At 45.9% G+C, this 24211-nt stretch overlaps 1 protein-coding gene across 3 annotated transcripts in view; it reads left to right on the forward strand.

Annotated features, from left to right (window-relative positions):
* Nucleotides 1–20896, forward strand: part of LOC141100338 (volume-regulated anion channel subunit LRRC8E-like) — a 44859-nt gene extending 23963 nt beyond the window's left edge. For all 3 annotated transcript variants that reach the window (XM_073588745.1, XM_073588746.1, XM_073588747.1), the window contains exons 2-3: nt 13987–14141; nt 16553–20896. In XM_073588745.1, coding sequence (XP_073444846.1) covers nt 14004–14141; nt 16553–18826 — 2412 coding nt within the window. In that variant the 5' untranslated portion in view covers nt 13987–14003 and the 3' untranslated portion in view covers nt 18827–20896. The remainder of the gene's footprint in view (nt 1–13986; nt 14142–16552) is intronic.
* The last annotated feature ends 3315 nt before the right edge of the window (nt 20897–24211 follow it).

Raw genomic sequence — 24211 nt, forward strand, 5'->3', positions numbered from 1 at the left:
ACCCAACCTGGCAGGCGGACATGCAGAGCGAGGACAGCAGCACACAGGGGGAGAGAGGCGTAGCACCTCAACAGGCAGGAAGAAGCAGTGTGGTGGCCATAGACAGAAGGCGGGCAACCATTCCCCGTAACACCAACATGATGGAAGTTGCCAGTCCAGCTGTTAGATCTTCTGCATCAGCAGGGGTAGCAAAACTAGCAGCCTGACCACCACCAGCATGATCAGGCACATGGCAGCAAAGCACCCGACTTTGTGGGCCGAACCCCAGGGTCCAGGAACAGTGTCTGCGGGTGACACCACTGCTTCTTACTGTTGTGCATGCAAGACAATCCCCTGTCCATGGTGCATGCGAAGATGCCTCCTGCCCTGCACCTGTCGTTGCACACACTCATCTAGCACCATCAGCAAGCACATCCACATCCTTGACCCACGTTCAGTTGTCCATACCCCAGTCCTTGGATCGCAAGCGCAAATACGCAGCCAACGCCCTACAGGCCACACTACTAAATTCACACATTTCGTGACTGCACTCAAAATGTTGCCTTTAATGCTCGTGGAGACAGAAGCTTTCCGCAACCTGATGGCAGTATGTTTATGTATACCCCCCTGAGGTAAATGTTTGTTAGCCCATACACTTAATGCATGAGCATTACAAGTATAGGAAACCTGCTCCTTTCTAATGGGAACGTTTTTTTTTGTTTTTTTTTATAAGGCCCTCCTCCACGTCTCGTCAAAAGGGCATTGGAGTGCCTCCAAATGTGTGGCAGCCCTTGCATTCACTGCGTAGGCAAACAGTATTGGAGACTCGCTTCCTAATAATGGGAACATTTGTTTTCAGGAGGCCCTCCTGTATGTATTGGGGGGTGTCCAAAATTTGGGCAGCCCTGCCACTCGCTGCATACGCAATAACAGTATAGGCGACCCACTGTTTAATAATGGGAACAACAAAGCATAGCCGGCTGATGGCTCTCTATAGGCCCCGTCTCACTAAGCAATCTCGGTAGCGAGATCGCTGCTGAGTCACAACTTTTGTGACGTAACAGCGATCTCACCAGCGAGATCACTGTGTGTGACAGCGATCAGTGAGCGGCCCCCCTGCCGGTATCGCTGATCGCTGGAAGAAATCTCTGGACATTTCTTTGGTCGCTGGTCTCCCGCTGGCCAGCACGCATCGCTGTGTGTGACAGCGGGAGACCAGCGATCAGGTGTAAAAAAATAATTAAAAAAATAAAAAATATAGTTATTCTCACCTTCCGATGTCCCGTTCAGCCATCCTGCCTCTCTCCACGCTCCGGTCCCAGTGATCCTTTGCACGAATGACCGCGAGGTTTTGTTATCCCGCGAGACCGTGACATCTCGCGGTCATTCGTGCAAAGAATCACTGGGACCGGAGCGTGGAGAGAGGCGGGATGGCTGCGCGGGACATCGGAAGGTGAGAATAACTATATTTTTTATTTTGATACTATTTTCTACAGCGATAGCCAGCGATACCGGGCGCTCGGCATCGCTGTGCTGATCGCTGGTGAAGCTGTCTGTGTGACAGCTCACCAGCGATCACATAGCGACTTACCAGCGATCCTGACACCTTGATATCGGTGTCGGGATCGCTGGTGAGTCGCTTAGTGTGACGGGGCCTTAAGAATAGTATTATTAATAGTAAGGGCCGACTGCTGGCCCTTTAAGAGTAGTAAAGGCTGCCTGATGGGCCTATAAAAGTAGGCTTTGTAACTTTCAGAGTCCCTCCTTCATAAATGAAACTGGATGTGTCTGATGATGTCACACACCACATGGCCAGATAAGGTTGTTAAATGTTAAAACCACATTTCCCAGTGAATGCATTTGTCTTGGTTGAAAGCAATGCTAAATTTCAAAAACGCATCAAAAACGCTACGTGTGAACATAGCCCAAGGTGTGGAGGAGCATTTTTGGTTACGGTATTTATTTTACCTTATATACAAGTCATTACCCTAGAAAGGATGTTCCTTAGCATATTTCCCAGGAAAATCCATTATGGCTTAGTTTTTGTATGTTTTATTATGCGCCTGTAAAAGTGGCGTAAGACTCTGACAACATTGTTCACAGCAGTGACCTGGGAGTCAGAAATGCTTCCAGGGGTCTTCCTCATGCTGTTCCCATGTCATATTCCTGGAAAAATGCTCGAGTTTCCCATAGACTTACATTGGGCTCGTTGTTTGGATCGTTTTAGTGCTCACCTATCACTACACCCGACCCTTTATGCAAAAAAAATGAACAAATTGTTCAGGGTAAGCGTTATATAGGTAGCACACGGGACTGGAGCACAGACCATGCAGATTGTTTATAGAGCTTACCTTACAAGACAAGATTTCGGGGACGAAGAAGATGCAAACCATCTGTCTATTCTCTGTGCTCCATTGAAATGTGCCGATCTCCACCTTGTAGTCAGTGGGAACGTAGCCCTGGATGCGGCATTGGCCCATTCCTCATTCTTGTAACCTCTGGATCCCATTTACTGTAATGGGGTTTGTCATATATCCACACACGTGTGTGTAATATATATATTTAGATTTTTGGTTGCAGGGGCTGCAGTTGCACACCGCTCTGGTGCTTAGGAGCCTTTTGGGCATATGAGATGACCATTTCTAATAAAGATCGGTGACTGTTCAGGTCCCTGATGGAGTCTTTGCATTGGGGCCTATAAGCTTTAAGTTACACAGTTGTTATGGTATGTGTCAGCTTATAGTCTGTACAAGTGCTATTTCGTTAGTGTGTATGTTACAGCCTGTATGCACCGCATGTGGTTGTATCTGTACACGTATGTATTCCGCATCTGACCTGATGAATATATTCTGCACTATTTGTTACTCGCACGAATAGTCCTCTTTTCGGGCTATTTGTTACTCGGTGAGTAATTTGGTATTTGCCTCGGTATGTTTGGTTGACCCGCCCACCATGTATGGCGCTTTATTTGCTCACCAATGACAGTAATTCTGGCTCCATCTTTTGTGATTGGCTGCCCGAACACCGGGTGTTTGTTGCACTGTCATGTCACCGCTCCTGATCAGTGGTGAAATCATCTGTACCGGTCAGACAGCCGCGGTTCCCACGCTGTCAAAAAGACAGCGTGAGCGCTCAGCTGTGATCGGAGGTATAAAGTTTACCTTTGGTCACTGGTGTCAGCTGTTGGGACTACTGCCGCTAATAACAGTGACAGCAGGAGTGGCTGAACGGAGGTTTCATTAGCCGCTCCTGCGCAGTAAACAAAAAAAAAATAAAAACCCAGCTTGGGTTCCCCTGTATTTTTGACAATCAGTGAGGCAAAACTCACAGCTGGGGGCTGCAACCCTCAGCTGTCAGCTTCAGCAAGGCTAGTTATCAAGAATAGAGGAGTCCCTACGCTATATTTTTTATTTATTTAAATAATTAAAGAAAACGACTTGCGGTTCCCCACATTTTTTCCTTCGCCTCATTGGGGAGGACAGGTACTGTGGGTGTATGCTACTGCCACCTGGAGGCTGACACTAAGTGGAAAAAAAGAGGTTAGCTCCTCCTCCGCCGTATACACCCTCGCCCCGATTGCGGGCGGAATCAGTTTTTTGCTTAGTGTCCATTGGAGGCACACGTCTGGTCTTTTTTTTCCAAACTCTGTCATTTTTTCCATGAAGATAAGACAGGGGCAACGGATCCTATTGAAAGGGTCCGATTTCCCCAAACCAACAACGGGCGAGCACGTGCGAGTGTCGCACCACGTATCCTTTCCAGCTACATGGGACATGATGCCGGACTGAGCCCTGACCACCCTACGGTAGTGAAACCCTAGGCTGTACAGAGGCCTGCGAACAGTCCGTGCGGTCCCCACTGCATCACCAATGCCAGACAGCGGTGATGGAAGGTGGCGGACGGTCCCTCTCCTCATCCCCTATAGGGAAGATGGAGTTAGGGTGCCTTCACCATCCTTAAGCTTTTTTTCAGCCCCCCCATGACGTCCCAGGACCGCCTCTTCGGCCGGAGGCCCGCCCACACGCCGAAGCACGCTGTATTTTAAAAAAAAGAACAGCTGGTCGGCTGGCTGGACGTCTGACAGGATCCAGGACGCGGGACACAGGACTGGGGTAAGTGCTACCCCTGGAGGAAGGCCACCCTCTGTGTTTTCCAGAGGCTAAGCAGCTTTTGGCCTTTGGCATATCACTTAAGCAGCCATCATGTCCAGAAAAGCTAAGGCACACACGTTCTTATATGTTGCGTGCACCTCCTGCCAGTCCGCCTTTCCACGTCGCAAACCAAGCAGATTTGCGAAGCCTGCGATTCCGAACATGTCCAGGAGCCCTCCCTTGCGACCGAGGCCAGTGTACCGAGCCCCCCGGAATGGGCTCTGTCTCTGTCGCAGTCCATGGCATCGCTTATGAGAGCAATCAAGTCCCTTCAGGCCCCAGATAGGGGCAGGGATAGCGGCTCGCCTGTGTTAGAGAGGTCCTCCACCTCACAGGAGCCTCCGGCCTGCAGGGGCCGCTCTCACTATAGGCAGATGCCGGGGAGACGAACCCACACAGCGTCTCCCGGTCCATCTGGTGCTTCGGCATCCATAAGCTTGGCCTCTCGCTCACCTTCACGGAGGGTCGTTAACGGGAGCACAGATTATGACTCGGATGAGCCGCTTGATTCGGGTACTCCAGAATACCGGGAAACAATTGACAGTCTCATTGAGGCCATCAATCAGACCCTTGGGAACGAAGATGATTCCACCTTGGCCTCAGGTCACAAGGTCTCATTTAAGCGAGCAAAACGGCCGCATAGAGTGTTTAGCTCTCACCCAGAGTTTGAGGGCATAGAACAACAACAGGGAGCGGCCCGACAAGTGTTTCTCAGGGCAAAAGGCGCTCAAGGCGAGGTATCCGTTCGCCCCTGATCTCCGGAAGAAATGGGCAGAGTCGCCAACGGTAGATCCATCCTTGGCCTCTAGGACCCTGTTATCCATACCTAGTGGGTTCTCTATCAAGGATCCCACTGACCGTCTCATAGAGAGCCTAGCTTGCTCAGTATTTGAGGCATCAGGTTCTGCACTCTCCCCCTCAGTTGCGGCAACCTGGGTAGTAAAGGCCATGATGGCTTGGTCAGAATCATTGAACAGAGCCCTGCAGGGTATGGACCTACCAGCAGAGGTATCAGAGATTGCAAATCAAATCACTGTGGCCGGGGACCACCTAATAATGCATCTTTGGATGCGGCCAACTTCGCGTCGCTCGCTGCTGCAAATGCGATCTTCATTATGAGAGATTTATGGTTGAGGACATGGCGGGCAGACACAACTTCCAAGAAATCCCTGACTTCCTTGCCTTATCAGAGCGGTCGTCTGTTCGGGGAGAAGTTCGATCAGCTCATCTCTGATTCCACAGGTGGAAAGAGCAGTTTCCTGCTTCCACAGGTGGAAAGAGCAGTTTCCTGCTTCAGCAAAGGTATAAAGAGCTGTTTCGCCACCAACCTCAGACACCGTTTCGGTCCTTTCGCAACCCCGGGTGGGCAGCAGGGACCAATCCTGCCACTTCAGGTCATCCCAGCCAGGACAGGGATCGGCAGGTCTCATATAGAACCAACTCATTGGGGAGAATGCGTACCCACCAGCCCAGATCAAGAGGACCTAGGTCCCAGAGATCTGCAGCCAAATGACTCGAGGCAATTTCAAGGCGACTTCGGCAAGGTATGCAGCCGCCTGCTTTGGTTTCGCCACACCTGGCTCTCCGCCTCACACGACACATGGGTAACAGAGCTGGTGTCTTCGGGGTACAAGATAGAATTCATCAAATACCCCCCCCAAGACCGTTTTTTCTTTCCTGTCCTCCCAAAGTAATCGCCCGAACAAGGGCTTTACTCAAGGCCATAAAATTACTCGAGCACAACGGAGTCATTGTCCCCGTACCGGAGAACGAAAAATATCAGGGGTTCTACTCCAACCTGTTCATGGTGCCCAAAAAAGATGGGACCGTCAGGCTCATTCTGGACCTAAAGCTCCTGAACAAGTTTATCAGGATCAGACATTTCCAGATGGAGTCCCTCCGTTCAGTCATATCTGCCATGGGGCGGGGAGAATACTTGGCCCCTATCGACATCCAAGACGCTACACATCCCCATTTTTCCCACGCACCAAAGGTTTCTGGGCTTCGCCATCAACGGCCTATATTTTTTGTTCGCAGCACTGCCCTTCGGGTTGGGCACCACTCCCAGGGTATTCACAAAAGTCATGGCAGTCGTCATGGCCACCCTGCACTCCCGGGGCATAGTTGTCTTTCCTTATTTAGACAACCTCTTGGTCAAGGGCCCCTCATTTCGGGCATGCGAGGAGAGTGTCAGCATCACGCTAGATACTCTTTCCCGCTCAGGATGATTGGTCAATCTGAAAAAGTCATCCCCTGTTCCAGCTCAGAGGATTTCCTTCTTAGGAATGATCTTCGACACTTCCCGAGGGTTGGTAATTCTCCCTCAGGACAAGACCTTAGCTCTCCGGCAGGGAGCCCGGAAACTGCGCCAACCGATCCCTCATACCATCCGCTTCTGCATGAGGATCCTAGGAAAGATGATGGCAGCAATGAGGCAATTCTGTTTGCCCAGCTCCATCTTCGCCCCCTGCAGCACACCCTCTTATCAGCCTGGGACAAAAACCCATTCTCTCTCGATCGCCGCTGCCGGTTGTCCACGCGGGTCACACAGGCACTCGGGTGGTGGAAACCAGAGCCTCACTTCTCTAGGGCAAGCCCTTTCCCCCAGACCATTGGTTGGTGGTGACAACCGATGCCAGCCTCCTCGGCTGGGGAGCAGTTTTTCACCACCACACGACCCAGGGACGGTGGTCGCCGCAGGAGGCATGCCTCCCAGTCAACTTGTTGGAAATACGGGCAATCTGTCTAGCTCTGCGACAGTTACATTACCTTCTAGCAGGCCGGACTATTCGGATTCAGTCAGACAACGCCACGGCTGTGGCTTACATAAGTCATCAGGGGGGCACCCGCAGCAGGGCAGCCATGCGCGAGGTGGGGCATGTGCTTCATTGGGCCAAGAGAAACCACTCGGCGATATCGGCAGTCCACATCCCGGGCGTAGAGAACTGGGCGGCAGACTTCCTCAGCTGGCAGGGTCTCTCATCCGGGGAATGGTCACTACACCCCGAGATTTTCCAGCAGATTTGTCAACGATGGGGGACGCCGGATGTGGACCTGATGGCTTCCAGAATGAACGCCAAGGTACCAGCGTTTGTCGCTTGATCCCGGGACCTGCAGGCAACTGTCATGCATGCGTTGGTTCTGCCATGGAACCAGTTTCGCCTCCCATACCTATCCCCCCCCCCCCCGCTTCCACTACTTCCGAGGGTCACCAAGAAGATCAGGGCAGAAGGGGTGCCAGTGATTCTGCTGGCCCAAGATTGGCCTCGTCGGGCATGGTACGCAGACCTAGTACTGCTACTCGCCGACGTTCCTTGGCGCCTGCCAGAGCCCCCAGACCTACTGTCCCAGGGCCCGATCTACCACCCGAACTCAGGGGCCCTGTGTTTGACGGCTTGGCCATTGAATCCTGGATTCGGCCGCAATGTGTTTGCTACAGTGTTTAGCGGCCGGAAGCCGGTCTTAGCACGTATTTATCACCACACCTGGAAGGTTTTCTTCACATGGTGTCGGAACCATGGTTGTTCTCCACTAAGATTTTCTTTTCCCAACATCTTGGCTTTTCTCCAGTCTGGCCTAGACTCAGGCTTGGCCCCAAGTTCCCTCAGGAGACAAATATCAGCCTTATCCGTTCTGTTCCAGCGCAGAATTGCTACCAATCTGCAGGTAAAGACTTTCATTCAGGGAGTCTCCCACTTGGTACCTCCTTATAGGGTGCCCCCGGATGCTTGGGATCTTAACCTGGTCCTAAGTGTTCTACAGGAGGCTCCATTTGAACCGTTACAGGAGGTCTCTTTAGCCTACCTTTCTTGGAAGGTAGTATTTCTTGTGGCGATAACGTCAATCAGGCGGGTCTTAGAGCTGGCAGCGCTATCCTGCCAAGCTCCCTTTCTAGTCTTCCACAAAGATAAGATGGTTCTCAGACTAGCCCCTCCTTTTCTGCCGAAGGTAGATTCCTCGTTTCACATTAATGAGGATCTGGTCTTGCCCTCTTTTTGTCCAGCACCGGTACACTGTGTGGAAAAGGCTCTTCATACGTTGGACCTGGTGAGAGCTCTCAGGAGGTACGTGTCGCGGACGGCACTCTTTCGTCAGACGGACACGCTGTTCGCGCTTCCCGAGGGCCGCAGGAAGCGATTCGCCGTCTCAAAATCGACCATAGCCAGATGGATTCGTTTGACTGTTCAGGAGTTTTACCGCATCAGAGGCACACCAGTTCCAGCAGGGATCAGAGCGCACTCTACTTGGGCAGTGGGCGCCTCTTGGGCTCTTCAGCACCAGGCATCGGCGGAACAGGTTTGCAAGGCTGCAACCTGGTCCAGCTTGCACACATTCGCAAAGCACTACAATATCCATACTCGGGCTTCGGCAGATGCGAGTCTGGGTAGAAGGATTCTCCAAGCAGCGGTGGCGCACCTTTAGACAGGAGGTGCATGTAGCTTGGATCGGTGAGTCAACTTCCCACCCAGGGACTGCTTTAGGATATCCCACAGTACCTGTGTCCCCCAATGAGGCGAAGGAGAAACATAAATTTTTGTGATTAAACTCACCGCAAAATCCTTTTTTCCGAGACGCTCATTGGGGGACACAGCACCCACCCTGATAGCCAAACTGGCTTCTGTTTTGATTAATTAATCTGCTTTTTTTTGAATAGTAGGGTGGTGGTTTTTCTAGACTTGTTGTTACCTGCATTAAGGTTGATGTCTGATTTTTGTTTGATCTCCTACTGCTTTTGCACCAAACTGATTCCACCTGCAATAAGGGCGAGGGTGTATATGGCGGAGGCGGAGCTAACCTTTTTTTCACTTATTGTCAGCCTTCAGGTGGCAGTAGCATACACCCAAAGTACCTGTGTCCCCCAATGAGCGTCTCGGAGGATAGGATTTTACTGTGAGTTTATCACAAAAATCCATGTTTCACATCCAGCCTTGCTAAAGCAGACAGCTGGGGGCTGATAATCTCAGGCTGGTAAGGGCCATGAAAATTGACCCCTACAGCCTAACAATAGCAGCCCTCAGCTGCCCAGAAAAGGCACATCTATTAGATGCTCCAATTCTGGCACTTAGCCTCGCTCTTCCCACTTTCCCTGTAGCAGTGGCAAGTGGGGTTCATATTTGTGGTGTTGATGTCACCTATGTATTGTCAGGTGACATCCAGCCCATGGATTACTAAGGGAGAGGTGCCTATAAGACACCTATCCATTACTAATCATATAGTTATATGGTAAATAAAGACACAGCCAGAATAAAGCCTTTTACACTGCGTGCAGAATTATTAGGCAAGTTGTATTTGAGACGATTCTTTTTATTATTGAACAACAACTATGTTCTCAATCAACCCAAAAGACTCATAAATATCAAAGCTTAATATTTTTGGAAGATGGAGTGGTTTTTTTTTTTAGATTTGGCTATCTTAGGAGGATATCTGTTTTTCAGGTAACTATTACTGTGCAGAATTATTAGGCAACTTAATAAAACCCAAATATATACCCATCTCACTTGTTTGTTTTCACCAGGTAAACCAATATAACAACACAAAATTTAGAAATAAACATTTCTGACATTCAAAAACAAAAAAAAAAGCAGTGACCAATATAGCCACCTTTCTTTACGATGACACTCAAAAGCCTTCCACACATACTGTAGATTCTGTCAGTTGCTTGATCTGTTTATGATGAACATTGCGTGCAGCAGCCACCACAGCCTCCTAGACACTGTTCGGAGAGGTGTACTGTTTTCCCTCCTTGTAGATCTCACATTTTATGAGGGACCACAGGTTCTCAATGGGGTTCAGATCAGGTAAACAAGGGGGCCATGTCATTTTTCCTTCTTTTAGACCTTTACTGGGCAGCCACGCTGTGGAGTATTTGGATGCATGTGATGGAGCATTGTCCTGCATGAAAATCATGTTTTTCTTGAACGATACCGACTTCTTCCTGTACCACTGCTTGAAGAAAGTGTCTTCCAGAAACTGGCAGTAGGTCTGGGAGTTGAGCGTCACTCCATCCTCAATCCGAAAAGGTCCCACAAGTTCATCTTTCATGATACCAGCCCATACCAGTACCCCACCTCCACCTTGCTTGCGTCTGAGTCGGAGTGGAGCTCTCTGCCCTTTACTGATCCAGCCTTGGGCCCATCCATCTGGCCCATCAAGAGTCATTCTCATTTCATCAGTCCATAAAACCTTAGAAAAAACAGTCTTAAGATATTTCTTGACCCAGTCTCGACGTTTTATCTTATTTCTTGTTCAAAGGTGGTCATTTTACAGCCTTTCTTACCTTGGCCATGTCCCTGAGTATGGCACACCTTGTGCTTTTTGATAATCCAGTAACGTTGCAGCTCTGAAATATGGCAAAACTGGTGGCAAATGGCATCTCGGCAGCTTTACGCTTGATTTTCCTCAATTCATGGGCATTTATTTTGCGCCTTTCTTTTATCAACACGCTTCTTGCGACCCTGTTGGCTATTTGCCATGAAATGCTTGATTGTTCGGTGATCACGCTTCAAAGGTTTGGCAATTTCAAGACTGCTGCATCCCTCTGCAAGACACCGCACAATTTTTGACTTTTCAGAGTCCGTCAAATCTTTCTTCAGACCCATTTTGCCAAAGGAAAGGAAGTTGCCTAATAATTAAGCACACCTTATATAGGGTTTTGATGTCATTAGACTATATCCCTCCTCATTACAGAGATGCAAATCACCTGATTTACATTATTGGCAGTTGTCTTTCAAGCCTATACAGCTTGCAGTAGGACAACATGTATAAAAAGGATGATGTGATCAAAATACTCATTTGCCTAATAATTCTGCACACAGTGTGTATATGTGTGTATGTATATATGTATATATATATATATATATATATATATATATATATTAAACTGAATGTATGTATGTGTGTCTCACCAACCAATCACGAAGCATCTTTCATTTCACCAGAGCTATTCAAAAGAAGCTGAGCTGTGATTGGTTGCTATGAGCAACAGTTTTCCTTGCAACTAATCACTAAGCATCTCTCATTTCACCAGAGCTGGTTAAAAGAAGCTGAGCTGTGATTGGTTGCTATGAGCAGGTTTTGACAACACCTCAGCAGACATTGACATGGTGGGAGAAATCTAGCATCCCTGGGAACATAAGCTCCCAGCCATTGTCTGCCCCCCTGAAAGGAGCGGAGAGCACATGACAGAAATGAATCCCCCCTCCCGTGCCCATATACCCATCACACATCCTCCATACCAAACTGTCAAAGTGTGAAAAAACGGATCCGTTGCAGCAGCCAGTGTATGAAATTTAAAGGAACAGAACTCTGGAAAAGGGGAGAGAGAGACCCCAGGGCCTCTTAAAGGGATCATTGGCATGAAAGTTAGGGAAATCCACACTGCGCTTTGGTACTGACCCCAAGCCTTTCTTAAAGGGATCCCCGGTATGGAAGTCAGGGCAATTGCCTTCTAATGCTCTGGTACTGACCCCAGGCTCTCTTAAAGGGATCTCCTGTATGGAAGATAGTGCAAATCCTTCAGCACTCTGATTCTCACCCCAGAGTTCTATTAAAGGGAACATTGGTATGCAAGTAAAGGCAAATCCACTCAGCCCTCTGGTTCTGACCCAAGGCCCCACTTAAAGGGATCCCCGGTATACAAGTGAGGGCAAATCCACTCTGCGCTTTGGTACTGACCCCAGGCCTCTCTTAAAGGGATCCCGGTATGGAAGTTAGGACCGTTCCACTCAGCGCTCTGGTTCTGACCCCAGACTGACGGGATGATGTGGGATATTAGGGATAGTAGTCCGGTGGTTCTGGCAGACAGGATTATGTGGGATATTATGGGTAGTAGTCCGGCGGCTGCGACGGGATAATGTGGGATATTAGTGGTAGTAGTCCGGTGGCTCTGGCTGACAGGATGATGCGGGATATTAGGGGTAGCAGTCCGGTGGCTTTGACGGGATGATGTGGGATATTAGGGGTAGTAGTCCGGTGGCTCTGGCTGACGGGATGATGTGGGATATTAGGGGTAGTAGTCCGGTAGCTCTGGCTGGTGAGATGATGTGGGATATTATAGTGAATGTGATTATGCGGAGTGGGTGGGGCTCTATACACACAAACACACACACACACACACATATATATTATATTCATTATAATTCGTTATAGCTAACCGTACTTAGTTACTATGCCCGGGCAGCGGCGGGCTCTTCAACTAGTTAGAAATAAAACAAAACACAGTTTTCCATTTTTATTGAAAAATAATATATTCACCTAATGCCTACTTCCACTGAATCTGTGTGTGTGTGTTTTTATACAATATAACTATGGGGTTAATTATGAGGGCGTCTTATCGATGCCTCTCCATTACTAACCTCGGAGCTTGATGTCACCTGACAATACAAATTTGCCCTATCTTCCATACAGGAGATCCATTTAAGAGATCCTGGGGTCAGTACCAGAGCATTTGAAGGCAATTGCCCTGACTTCCATACCGGAGATCCCTTTAAGAGAGGCCTGGGGGGATCAGTACCAAAGCGCAGTGTGGATTTCCCTAACTTCCATACCAATGATCCCTTTACGAGGCCCTGGGGTCTCTCTCTCCCCTTTTCCAGAGTTCTGTTCCTTTAAATTTCATACACTGGCTGCTGCAACTGATCCGGTTTTTCACACTTTGATGGTTTGGTATGGAGGTTGTGTGATGGGTATATAGGCACGGGAGGGGGGATTCATTTCTGTCATGTGCTCTGTGCTCCTTTCTGGGGGGCAGACAATGGCTGGGAGCTTATGTTCCCAGGGATGCTAGATTTCTCCCACCATGTCAGTGTCTGCTGAGGTGTTGTCAAGTGGGAAAACTTGCTCATAGCAACCAATCACAGCTCAGCTTCTATTTTTTTTATATATATATATATATATATATATATATATATATCCCGTCATTGACATCTATATATGTCCCTATTCTATGTTTATTTACTGTGTGTAATCTGTCTATTCGGTCAGTTCCTGTGTGCTGCAGATGATTTGCCGGCTTTTCATCTATCTCGGCGTGAGTCAGAAAGGCATGCAGGCATCTTCTCTATGGTGTTTCCATTTAGTTTTAGCACTATCCCATCCATTTCAGCTTTTTTCTCTGGCTTCCAGAACTGTTTGTTGGGTCTAGCAGAAAAATAATCAGCTTTCCCATAGAGTTGCATTGGGTCCGTTATTCGGTACAAATACACGGATATTAGAAAGTATTTGTGCCGATTTTCCCAAATATTTCACTATTCACTCATCACTAGCTATTACCTATATGTGATTGCAGGCTATATGGCCAGTGTCTATATATCTATATGGTTACAGTATACTCTTAGTATACAGTATATGGCTGTGGCATGATATATGCACTTTTAGCATGCGTGTGTATATATACTGTGCATGGTTGTGGTTTGTGTATTTTTATAGCCTGTATACGGCTTCGGTATATTCATATATTATATATACACGCACACACGTACATGATGGTTTCCCTTCTATTTCTCATGTACGGTGCCTATTAGATAATGACATAGGTACAGATTTCTGTATAATCCAAGGTCTGTTCTCGCCGTAGCCGCCTCATTGCAGATAAACCTACCACTAACCTTTCCTGTGTTGGAGGCACATAACCCCTACACACACTGGGTGGAGGGCTCTGTGGGTGCCTGATAACGGTAGGGTGCCATCACACAGATAGCATGTAGGCTGTACACAGGGCTGTAATACTGGGGACGCTGCGGAAAGCTTGCATGCTGCACAGGGCCACCCATAAGACTGTGGGTCACTTGTATGGACAGGCGGGGGGTTACTGCAGACAGCACGGGAAATCATACGCTCTTTTCCTCTTTCTCTGCAGTCTGAGTCGCTGTCACCATGATTCCCTTGGCAGAGTTCAAGCAGTTCTCGGAGCAGCAGCCGGCCTTCAAAGTGCTCAAACCCTGGTGGGATGTCCTGGCCGAGTACATCACCGTAGCCATGCTCATGATCGGGGTCTTCGGTTGCACCTTACAGGTGGGTGATCGCTGGACATTGATGAAACTAGGATAGTTTTTCTTGCAAGTTTAAAAAACTGAATGAGCCCCTAACGGGTTGTCTGGTTGTTTCAAGAACCTACTTTCATAGGCCTTATTGGGGAATGAGTTAATACAGGGGGTCCTCAGTTCAGGAGTCTCATTTCATGGCCATTGTTGAGTGATTACCAAAAAGCACAGACAACCAATTGATTTTAATGGGCACTTTGTAATTCTTAATTTCTCCGGTAGTGGCGCTGCTGGGAAACTGAACCAACTTTCTGCTGGGTTTCTTCACAAATTGCACATGGTCGCAACAGAAAAACAGCTAGGTTGGCTGGTGACATAAGTGGGGCTGCTCTGCAACAACCCACGTACAAGAGTGTCTTTTTGTTAAAAATATCCATTATTTTTCTTTTTCTAGTCTCTGCGATCATTCTAAACCCTTTTATGTCAGAATATTTGACAGTTTTTACATTTTCAATGCAAATCAAGCCTAAGTTATAAAATTAAAATATCTTATACCCCCTCAATATCCTTTCATTTTTGCAGTAACGTGTTAATTTTGCATCAATACTTGTTTTGTAAAAAAAAAGATAAAAATCCATGTTTGTGGCTAAAGTTCTTACCCGAGTAGAGCTTGAAACCAGAGGTACATAAAACTTCAAAATAAGTGTGCATCTTTTTCTAGGTCGCGGGTTGCAACACAACCCTATTAACGCTCATTAGATACCATTTTTGTAATGTGACATTGCAACACCATGTGTATTCCCAGCCTTTTATGTCTGCCTTCATGTACAGGATTTATCTTCACATATTCACAAGAACTGAAGAGACTGAAAATTTTCCTGATGTCCATAAACGCACACCTGATAAATGCACAGGGCGACTAGATCTTTAGTTACCCATCTTCTTACCCCTTTTGTAGAAAAGACATTTTTTCACCTTCACCCACCACACCACTTCCTAAATGTGAGCGAGCACATATCATCTGAGATTGGTAAGAAGGGGTGATGACATGAGGAAAAGTTCCTGTTGCCTTTTCCTGGGGTTAAAGGTAGCTAATAGTGGCCGTAAAAGGCATAACAATAGAACAGTAGCAGGTTGTGTTGGGAAGTAGGGCGTGATAACACAAGGAAAAGTTCCTGTTGCCTTTTCCTGGGGTTAAAGGTAGCTAATAGTGGCCGTAAAAGGCATAACAATAGAACAGTTGCAGGTTGTGTTGGGAAGTAGGGCGTGATAACACAAGGAAACGTTCCTATTGCCTTTTCCTGGGGTTAAAGGTAGCTAATAGTGGTTGTAAAAGGGACAACTATAGCAGGTTGTTTGGGAAGTAGGGTTTGATAACACGAGGAAAAGTTCCTGTTGCCTTCCTCTGGAGTTAATAGTGGCTGTACAAGAGATAACAATAGCAGGTTGTGATGGGAGATGGAGAATGATAATATGAAAAAAAGTTGCTGTACAAGAGATGGCAGTAACAAACGTTGATCTATCATTTCTCCATCGCTTGTGGCAGCTTTCCCCTTATCCCCCTTTTCCAACACAAATGCAGAACAAGCATATAAAACTTTTTTTTCCTAATCTTCGCCAGCCCTGCTTCTCTCTGCTTCTTAATTCACAGTGAAGACATTGGTTCTGTTGCTCTTCACCATGAATAGACAGGCGGAGGCTGCGCTGGTGGAGAGATGTGAAGCGGGGCCGAGGACGGCAAGTGCCCTCATCCTGATTTGCCTACCAGTGCGCTTGCATGCCTAATTTGAATAATAAAAACGCATGAAGTGCTGGATGAAGACTGGAATAAGTATGTTTGGAAATGGTTTCCCTGCCCTACCTAGCAGTGTCTCTGGTTCCCCAAGTATATCCTTACTAACAGGTTCACTTTATAAATATGGACTCGAAAGTGAAAAAGGTAATGTCGGGCTTTGCCGCCAGCCCATCTCCAAAACAGTATCTGATCCAACGACCTCACCGCAAGAGCAGCGGTAATGTCTGGGAACATTCAGAGTGCTTTTTATCAGAGGTAGCCGAGCCGCTGAAAATATTCTGTATGAAAAGTTAATAAACAAAAAAAAATCTGATCTTGTAATTAGCATGGAGATATTATGAATCATTCATGACTGTAGTAATTGGTTACAACACAACCAGTCCTGGAGGGGTGAATGCATCTCCAGTCAGACGCCACTAATGGGCCTTATAAAAATGGAAGTGTTCCCACTTTATGCTCCATTAAGAATTTTCTCACATTGATCTTCCTTCATGAGTGAACCTTTAAAGAGTTTGTTCATCTCCGATGCATTAACCCTTGAAGTTTTCCCAATAATTCCTGACCATGCTTCAGAATTGTTTTCTCTCTTTTCCTTAATTTGATTTATTGGAAAATCCTTCTAATTTCATGTTTTTCTTCCTCCACAGATAACTCAGGATAAGATCATCTGTCTGCCTAACCATACCTCTGCTGACTATGTTTCTCAAATCACCTGCAAAGAGTACTCCAAAGACTCTCAAGTAGTAAATGCTAGCGAGGAAGAGCAGGCCATTACTCCTTCTCCAGCTGCTTCTTCGGATGCCCCACGTATGATGAAAGGTCTACGTAATGACTTAGATATTCAGCAGTACAACTTCATTAACCAAATGTGCTATGAAACGGCATTACACTGGTATGCGAAGTACTTCCCATACCTTGTAGTCATTCACACTCTCATTTTCATCATTTGTGGAAATTTCTGGTTCAAGTTTCCTGGCACAAGCTCCAAAATTGAACACTTCATCTCCATCTTGGGCAAGTGTTTTGATTCGCCATGGACAACTCGAGCTCTCTCTGAGGTTTCGGGGGAGACAACTCAGGAAAAAACTGCTGACCGAGACCTTTCAAAGACTGCTTTTGATGAAACAAGCCCAGCAACTGCCGATCTTCCGGTTCCTGAGAAACTTGTGGCTGACACTCCTTCAGCTAGTGTCCTGGACAAAAAAGAAGGTGAACAAGCCAAGGCTTTATTTGAAAAGGTCAAGAAATTTCGTCACCATGTGGAGGAAGGTGATATTCTCTATTCCATGTACATGCGGCAAACAATATTAAAAGTCTGCAAATTTGTTCTAATAACCATATACAATTCTGCTTTGGTGGGTCAAATCCACTTTATTGTCCCATGTAGTGTACATACGGAGGACATGACTGGATACAACAGTTTTTGCTGCAACCACACTAAAGCCCACCTCTTCTCCAAGCTGGCCATCAGCTACTTGTGCTTCTTGAGTGCCTATGGTTTAACCTGTTTTTATACACTTTACTGGCTCTTTCGTCGTCCCTTGAAGGAGTACTCATTCAGAACAGTACGGGAAGAAACTGGGATTGGGGATATCCCTGACGTGAAAAACGATTTTGCATTTGTACTTCATTTAGTGGATCAATATGATTCCCTCTACTCTAAACGATTTGCTGTCTTCTTGTCAGAAGTTAGTGAAAGTCGTTTGAGGCAACTTAATCTCAACCATGAATGGCCAGCAGATAAACTCAGACAGAAACTTCAGCATACTCCAGAAGGCCGACTGGAACTTCATCTCTTTAAGCTGCCGGGGTTGCCAGACACAGTGTTTGAGGTGACAGAGATGGAGTCACTTAAACTGGAACTGCTCAATGATGTGGTCATCCCTCCTCTGGTGTCCAAATTGGTGAGGTTAGAAGAGTTGTCCTTGATTAACTGTGCAGCTAAAGTACAGCATGCTTCTCTGACTTACTTCCGGGATAATCTTAGGGTTCTTCAAATTAAGTTTGATGAAGTTAAAGAGATTCCACTTTGGGTTTTTAGTCTTCGAGCTTTGGAGGAGCTTCACCTGTTTGGCTACCTGTCCCAGGATGTCTCCAAAAATGCTACTCTCGAAAGCTTGAGAGAATTAAAAAGTCTCAAGGTGCTTATACTGAAAAGCAATCTTTCCAAAGTGCCTCAGACGGTCGCAGAAGTGGCTAGCCATTTGCAGAAACTCAGTATACAAAACGACGGCACCAAGCTACTTACTCTTAATGCCCTAAAGAGGCTTTCGTTGTTGAAAGATTTGGAGCTGATTCGATGTGATCTAGAGCGAATTCCTCATGCAGTTTTCAGTCTCAACAATCTCCAGATGTTGGACTTGAAGGAGAACAGCTTGCACACCATAGAGGAAATCATAAGTTTGCAGCACTGCCGGAAACTAAGTGTTCTACGATTGTGGCACAACCAAATTGCCTATATTCCTGAGCACATCCGCAAGCTTAAGGGTCTTGAAGAGCTGTGTCTAAATCGCAACAAGATCCTTATACTGCCTCCTGCACTTTTCCTGTGTACCAAACTCCGTCACCTTGACCTTTCTAACAATGAGATCCGAGAGCTGCCACCAGAAATAGGAGTTTTGCAGATGCTACAGTACTTTGCTTTAACGGGGAACTTTCTAGAGAATCTCCCAAATGAGCTATTTTTCTGCCAAAGACTTAAGACTTTGAAGTTGGGACAGAATAAACTTACAAGTCTGTCACCCAAGATTGGAACCTTGACCTCCTTAGTAAGACTGGATATAAAAGGGAACAGGCTGGACATTCTTCCTCCAGAACTTGGGTCATGTACCAGTCTTAAAAAGCCTGGTTTCCTTGTGGAGCAGTCTCTTTTGGAGACCCTGCCGCTTGATGTGAGAGAGGCGCTGAGTGAGGAATCATAGTAGGGTCGAATGCGACAAGCGGAACTTTAAAATTATGTTTTACAGTCAGCTTTCTTTTTGATAATCTCTAAAATTAAAAAAAAATCATGGAGTAAGTAAAAAAAGATTATGGACAAGTAAATAACCATGTGTTGAGAAGGTCAAATTATTTTCCATAGGGGTCCTCTAACTGCCTCCTGGCATCCTTCTTCCTTCCGTTACTCAGCATGCATTGTCTATTCTTACTTCAATAATGGCCTTATTAAAAGTTGACATTCTTTAGCGTAACTTCAAGACCAAGTAGTAGTCTTAGCTCAGGAATAAGCCATATGTACCAAAATAAGGGAGAGTTGCCAGTATGTGATGTATAGGTTTTTTTTTTTTTTGTTAAAGCTATAGACATGCATGTGGTTTTGCTTCTTTATTTTCCACTGATCTCCTGAATGATGTTGCTTTTCTTTTACTCCTACGCATGTCCATTCCTAAGATATGGTCGTTTCTTCCTCGTATGTAATTCTAGTCTTGTTATCCAAGTGGGCATGATCCTCAACTTTTCCTGAAGGCCAGTTCCAGTTGATAAAAACTAGATTTATATACAGGGAAGAGGGGACCAGATCTCTTGACTGGAGAAGCAGATCTAAAAGCAAAAAAAACCCGTCAGATTGAGGAGAACAGTAACATTTATACTTGTGAAAAAAAAAAAAAATACATATTGATGACAAGGGACAGGTCCTCTTCAAGACTAACCATCTCTAAAGAGGTTTTCCATGATAATTGATGGCCTATCCTTAGGATACTTGACTGCTGTGATAAAGCTGTAGTACCAAGCCAGCTACCCTAATGGAGGAGCCACTTTTGCCTGCTTATACAGTGAGGAGGTGCTGATCTTAAGAGGTTTCCTGTGTAAGACCCCACAATAAATTGTATATCGGACATCTTAAGGTTGGGTCATCACTATGGCCCGAACAAAGGTCCTGAGTGTTTGCTGCCTCCGCTTTCAAAGTCTGTAGCCGAGTGCTGCGCTATTTGTCATTTGCACCAGATATGTGTGGAGCAACACAGGTATCCTGTTCTCGTGATTGGTGGAGGTCCAAGAGAGGTCGGACCTCTGCCAATCTAGCAATTAAGATAGGTGTTAACTAGTGATGAGCTAACGTGCTCGAATAAGGAGTTATCTGAGTGTCTTTGGCGTGCTCGAATAATATGTTTCGAGTCCCTGCGGCTGCATGTCTCGGTGCTGTTCGACAGCTGCAAAACATGCCGGGATTGTCATTTCTTAGGCAACGCGGCATATGTTGCGGCTGTCGAACAGCAACTAGACATGCAGCCGCAGGGTCTCGAAACATATTAGTCGAGCACCCCAAGAACACTCAGCACCCGAGCATGCGGAAGTAACACCTTATCTGAGCACGTTTGCTCATCACTAGTCATAACTTGTTTTTTTCTACCTGAAAACCCTTTTAAATTTGTTTAAAAAAGTGAATAAAGAAACTTTGTAATATATCTTATCAAGGAAATCATATCTTCTTTCTCCTGAACTGATCAGTCATTCTCAAAATTCTCACATTCAATGAAGACCATTTTCTCCATTACTTAGATGACAGTTGGTGCTCATAAAGTTCTACATAGAATCCTATCAGTCGACAGGAGGAAAAGGGAGGAGCTAGAGGCAGAACACCTTCTTCCCTTCTACATAAAAGATGACAGTTGGTTTTTAGAATGCTAGTAGTAGAGGAGGAGGAGCTCTGCCTCTAGCCTCCTCCCTTTTCCTCTAGTCAGCTCATAAAATTCTATGTAGAATTTTGAGCACCAACTGACATCTCTTATCTCAGAGATGTAATAATCTGTCTTCACTGAGTACAGATTTTACCTGTGAATTGAGAGCAAATGATCAGTCCAGCAGGAGAAAGAAGCAGATTTCTCTGATGAGATATATTACACAATTTCTCATTTTCATGTGTACTATTGATTTATGTAGAAAAAAATAAAACGACTGTTACTCAAAGGACATATGACTTTAGAATACCATGTTTTACATTGACCAGCATATGGCCCAGAAGTTATTTTTTTAATAAACATTTCAAGAAATCATTGTCATTTCTTCTCGTTCTCTCATGTCCTTTTCACACTGCTGGATTGTAGAGAAATCATGTACTGGCCCATGCCTGTTAGATCAAGCGTGTGGTCCAGCACCTCCAGTATGTAAGCACACACCTCTTGGATGGTGGGAGTTTGGATGTTCATCAGTATTTTGCACATGTGCCACCGCCATCATATTCTGCTGGGGCCTGTATGCATCCTGCAGTGAACTGGTATTTTAAAGGGGTTGTCCAGGACTTAAACATTCATGGCCTATCATTAGGATAGACCATCAATGTGTGATAGGCAGGGGTTCCACATGTACCCCCACCAATCAGCTGTTTCCAGTGTCAGCAGTGGCCGAAAATGCTTAGTTACAGAGCTGCATAGCACAACTCCATCGGCGGAGTCCTGGCTTTGGCCTGGTACTTCACATTCGTCCCCTATTGATTTGAATAGGTGGTGGATGGTGCAGTACCTGACCGCGGCCACTATACAGTCAACGGCGCTGTGCTAAGCAGTTCTGGCTGACACAAGGAACAGCTGATCGTCGGCTCCCACCGATTAGACATTGACGACCTATCCTAAGGTTGGGCCATCAATATTAAAGTCCCATTTAACCATGTATTGAGCAGTATTGCTCTTTTATTCTGTATTCCTGCAGCATCCATTATTCAGTAACGTCCACATATCAGGCCATGTCCCAATAGTTAATATCTATGGCTCATGCTCATCACAAAACCCGTTTGCAGTTTCCATCATTGGCTGCTTCACTTTTCCTGCAGTGGCCACTATAGGTGAAATTTAGAATTACATGTGTCAACTCAGATTGAGTTCCCCTTGCTAGCGGCTCCCTACACTTATGAGATGCTGCCCTGGTCTACATCAATAATCTTTAATGGCAGCCTATGCTGGAAATTTGGAATTTTGGGCAGGGGGCAGATGACATGCATGTACTTCTTGCAAGCTTTTTATCTTACTGAGCAGCACAAGGGCTGATGCAGTGGTGCTTGACACAGGCATTTAACGACAACCAGAGAAAATCTCATGCAATGCCTCCTTTTAATAATATAGTGGGCAGAAAATGTTTTGCTCTCTGATCGGTCAATCTGGAAGGGCTGAAACATCAGTCCTCCCCTACACGATCACTGCCAGGAGCTCTGCGCAGCTGACAGCCGAGTTCCTGCGGTAACAACCAAGACCTGTGCCCGCACCACCCGTGGCTGATTAACCCTCCAGATGCCAAGATCGATGGCAATCGCTTTCTCAATTTTAACATATGGTGCATGGCATCAAAAAAACAAAATCTGAATTGCTGTTTTTTGTTAATTTTGTCTCCTGAAACTCTGTATATAAAGCGATCAGAAAAGGTCATGTGCCAAAAAACTGTCAACAAGCCCTCACATGACTGTCAGCAGAAATCTAGAAAAATTATAGCTCTCAAAATATGGCGATGCAAAAAAACTTATTTTATTTAAAAAAAAAAAAAAGTCTGTGTGCGACAACATCCAAACATACACCAATATAAATGTGGTATCACTGTAATCACACTGACCCGAAGAATAAAGTCGTATAATCACTTATACCACATGATAAACGGCATAAAAAATAAATCCAATTCTTCATCTGTTTCTTTTTTTTTTTTCCCATTCTGCCTCTCAAAAATCGCAGCATGGCCCAGCACACACTTATCCTGCGCTCTGCGCTGAGCTCTTAAATCGACATTTCCGTGAAAATCTCTGAAATGCGTGATTCAGATGGAACCCCGATGGGAGATTCCCTATAATGAGGCAGATGGAGACACTAGATGTCTGGCATGGGATCCAGCAGTGTCTGTATTTTTATGTGTTCATAAGTTTTGTAAGCCACAGTTTTGTGCACTTCTGAAACTCTGGATTCTGCCCAACAGAGGCCAGACGGAGTCCAGAGTAACTGCTGCCTCATTATAGTGAATGGATCCCTCGAATCGTCCGAATCACATATTTTGTAGATTTAGATGGAAATCCCAATGTAAGTGCTCAGCGTAGAGTGCTGGATAAATGCAAACTGATTAAAAATGTACTGCACCCAAAATGCCACTAATAAAAGCTTCTACTCAACCCACAAAAAGCATGTCCCCACTCAGATTTGTCATCTGTTAACATCCACTTTACTGGACATACAAAGGCTCTGAAAAAGTGACGTGGCTCCCATCAAAAGAAATCCTATGAAATATGTACTTCCAAATCCCAATGCCCCCCCTTCCTCCTGATCCCCAGTGTGCTTAATCTGTAGTTAGCACCCACATGTTTGGCATTTCTGTAGCAATGAGATTCCATCTAATTAAAGGGGTCCATGTCTCCAGAAGCGTGAGCTGGGCACAACATACTGTATTGGTCTTTACAATGGCAGTTTGCATTTTTACTTGGTAACATCCACTGCTACTTGTTTCTGGAAAACACGCATGGAGTCAAATCATCACTACACCGGACACACCGGAGGGGGATTTTGCTCTTATGGCACTTGGGGGCTTTGTATATGGATTCCACAAACTATTCTATGATTTGTTCTTCAAGAGTCAAATGGCGCTTTGTTCCTCCAGAGTTTCATCGTGTGGCCAAACAGTACTGTACAGCCACGTATGGGGTATTGCCACATTCTCGAGAAATTGTTACAAATTATGCATTCATTTTTTCCTGTTTTCACCTTATGAAAATGTAAAATTTGGGGCTAAAACAACTTTATAGTGGTAAAAATGTAATTTTTTTCTTCACCACTCAATGGTATCAAATTTTGTGACCCGTGGTGTCAATATGATCACTTCAATCCTAGATGATTTCACTAAGAGGTGTAGTTTCCAAAATTGGGTCACTTGTGGGGGTTTCTGCTATTTTGGAACCTTGGCACCCACAATCTATTTAAAACAATTTTGCACTCCAAAAATCAAACAGCGCTCCTTCCCTTCCAAGCCCCGACGTGTGCCCAAATAAAGGTTTCTGAGCACATATGGGGTATCCCTGTACTTGGGGAGGGGGGGATGGATTACATAATTTCTTGTGCAATTTCCTCTGTTACCTTTGTGACAATGAAAACGTTTTTTTTTTTTCATTTTCACATCTCAACTTTATAAAATGTTGTGAGCATCTGTGGGCTTAAGGTGCTCACCACACTCCTAGATAATTTTCTTGAAGGGTATAGTTTCTACAATGGGGTCACTTGTGGGGGGTTTCCACTGTTTAGGCACATTAGGGGCTCTGTAAACGTGACATGGTGTCCACTGTCTAGTCCAGCCAATTTTGTACTCTGAGAGTCAAAAGGCACTCTTTCCCTTTCAAGCCCTGCTGTGCG

Source organism: Dendrobates tinctorius, unplaced genomic scaffold (assembly GCF_039654945.1).
Source record: "Dendrobates tinctorius isolate UK_male_01 unplaced genomic scaffold, ASM3965494v1 ptg000104l, whole genome shotgun sequence".
NCBI lineage: Eukaryota > Metazoa > Chordata > Amphibia > Anura > Dendrobatidae > Dendrobates > Dendrobates tinctorius.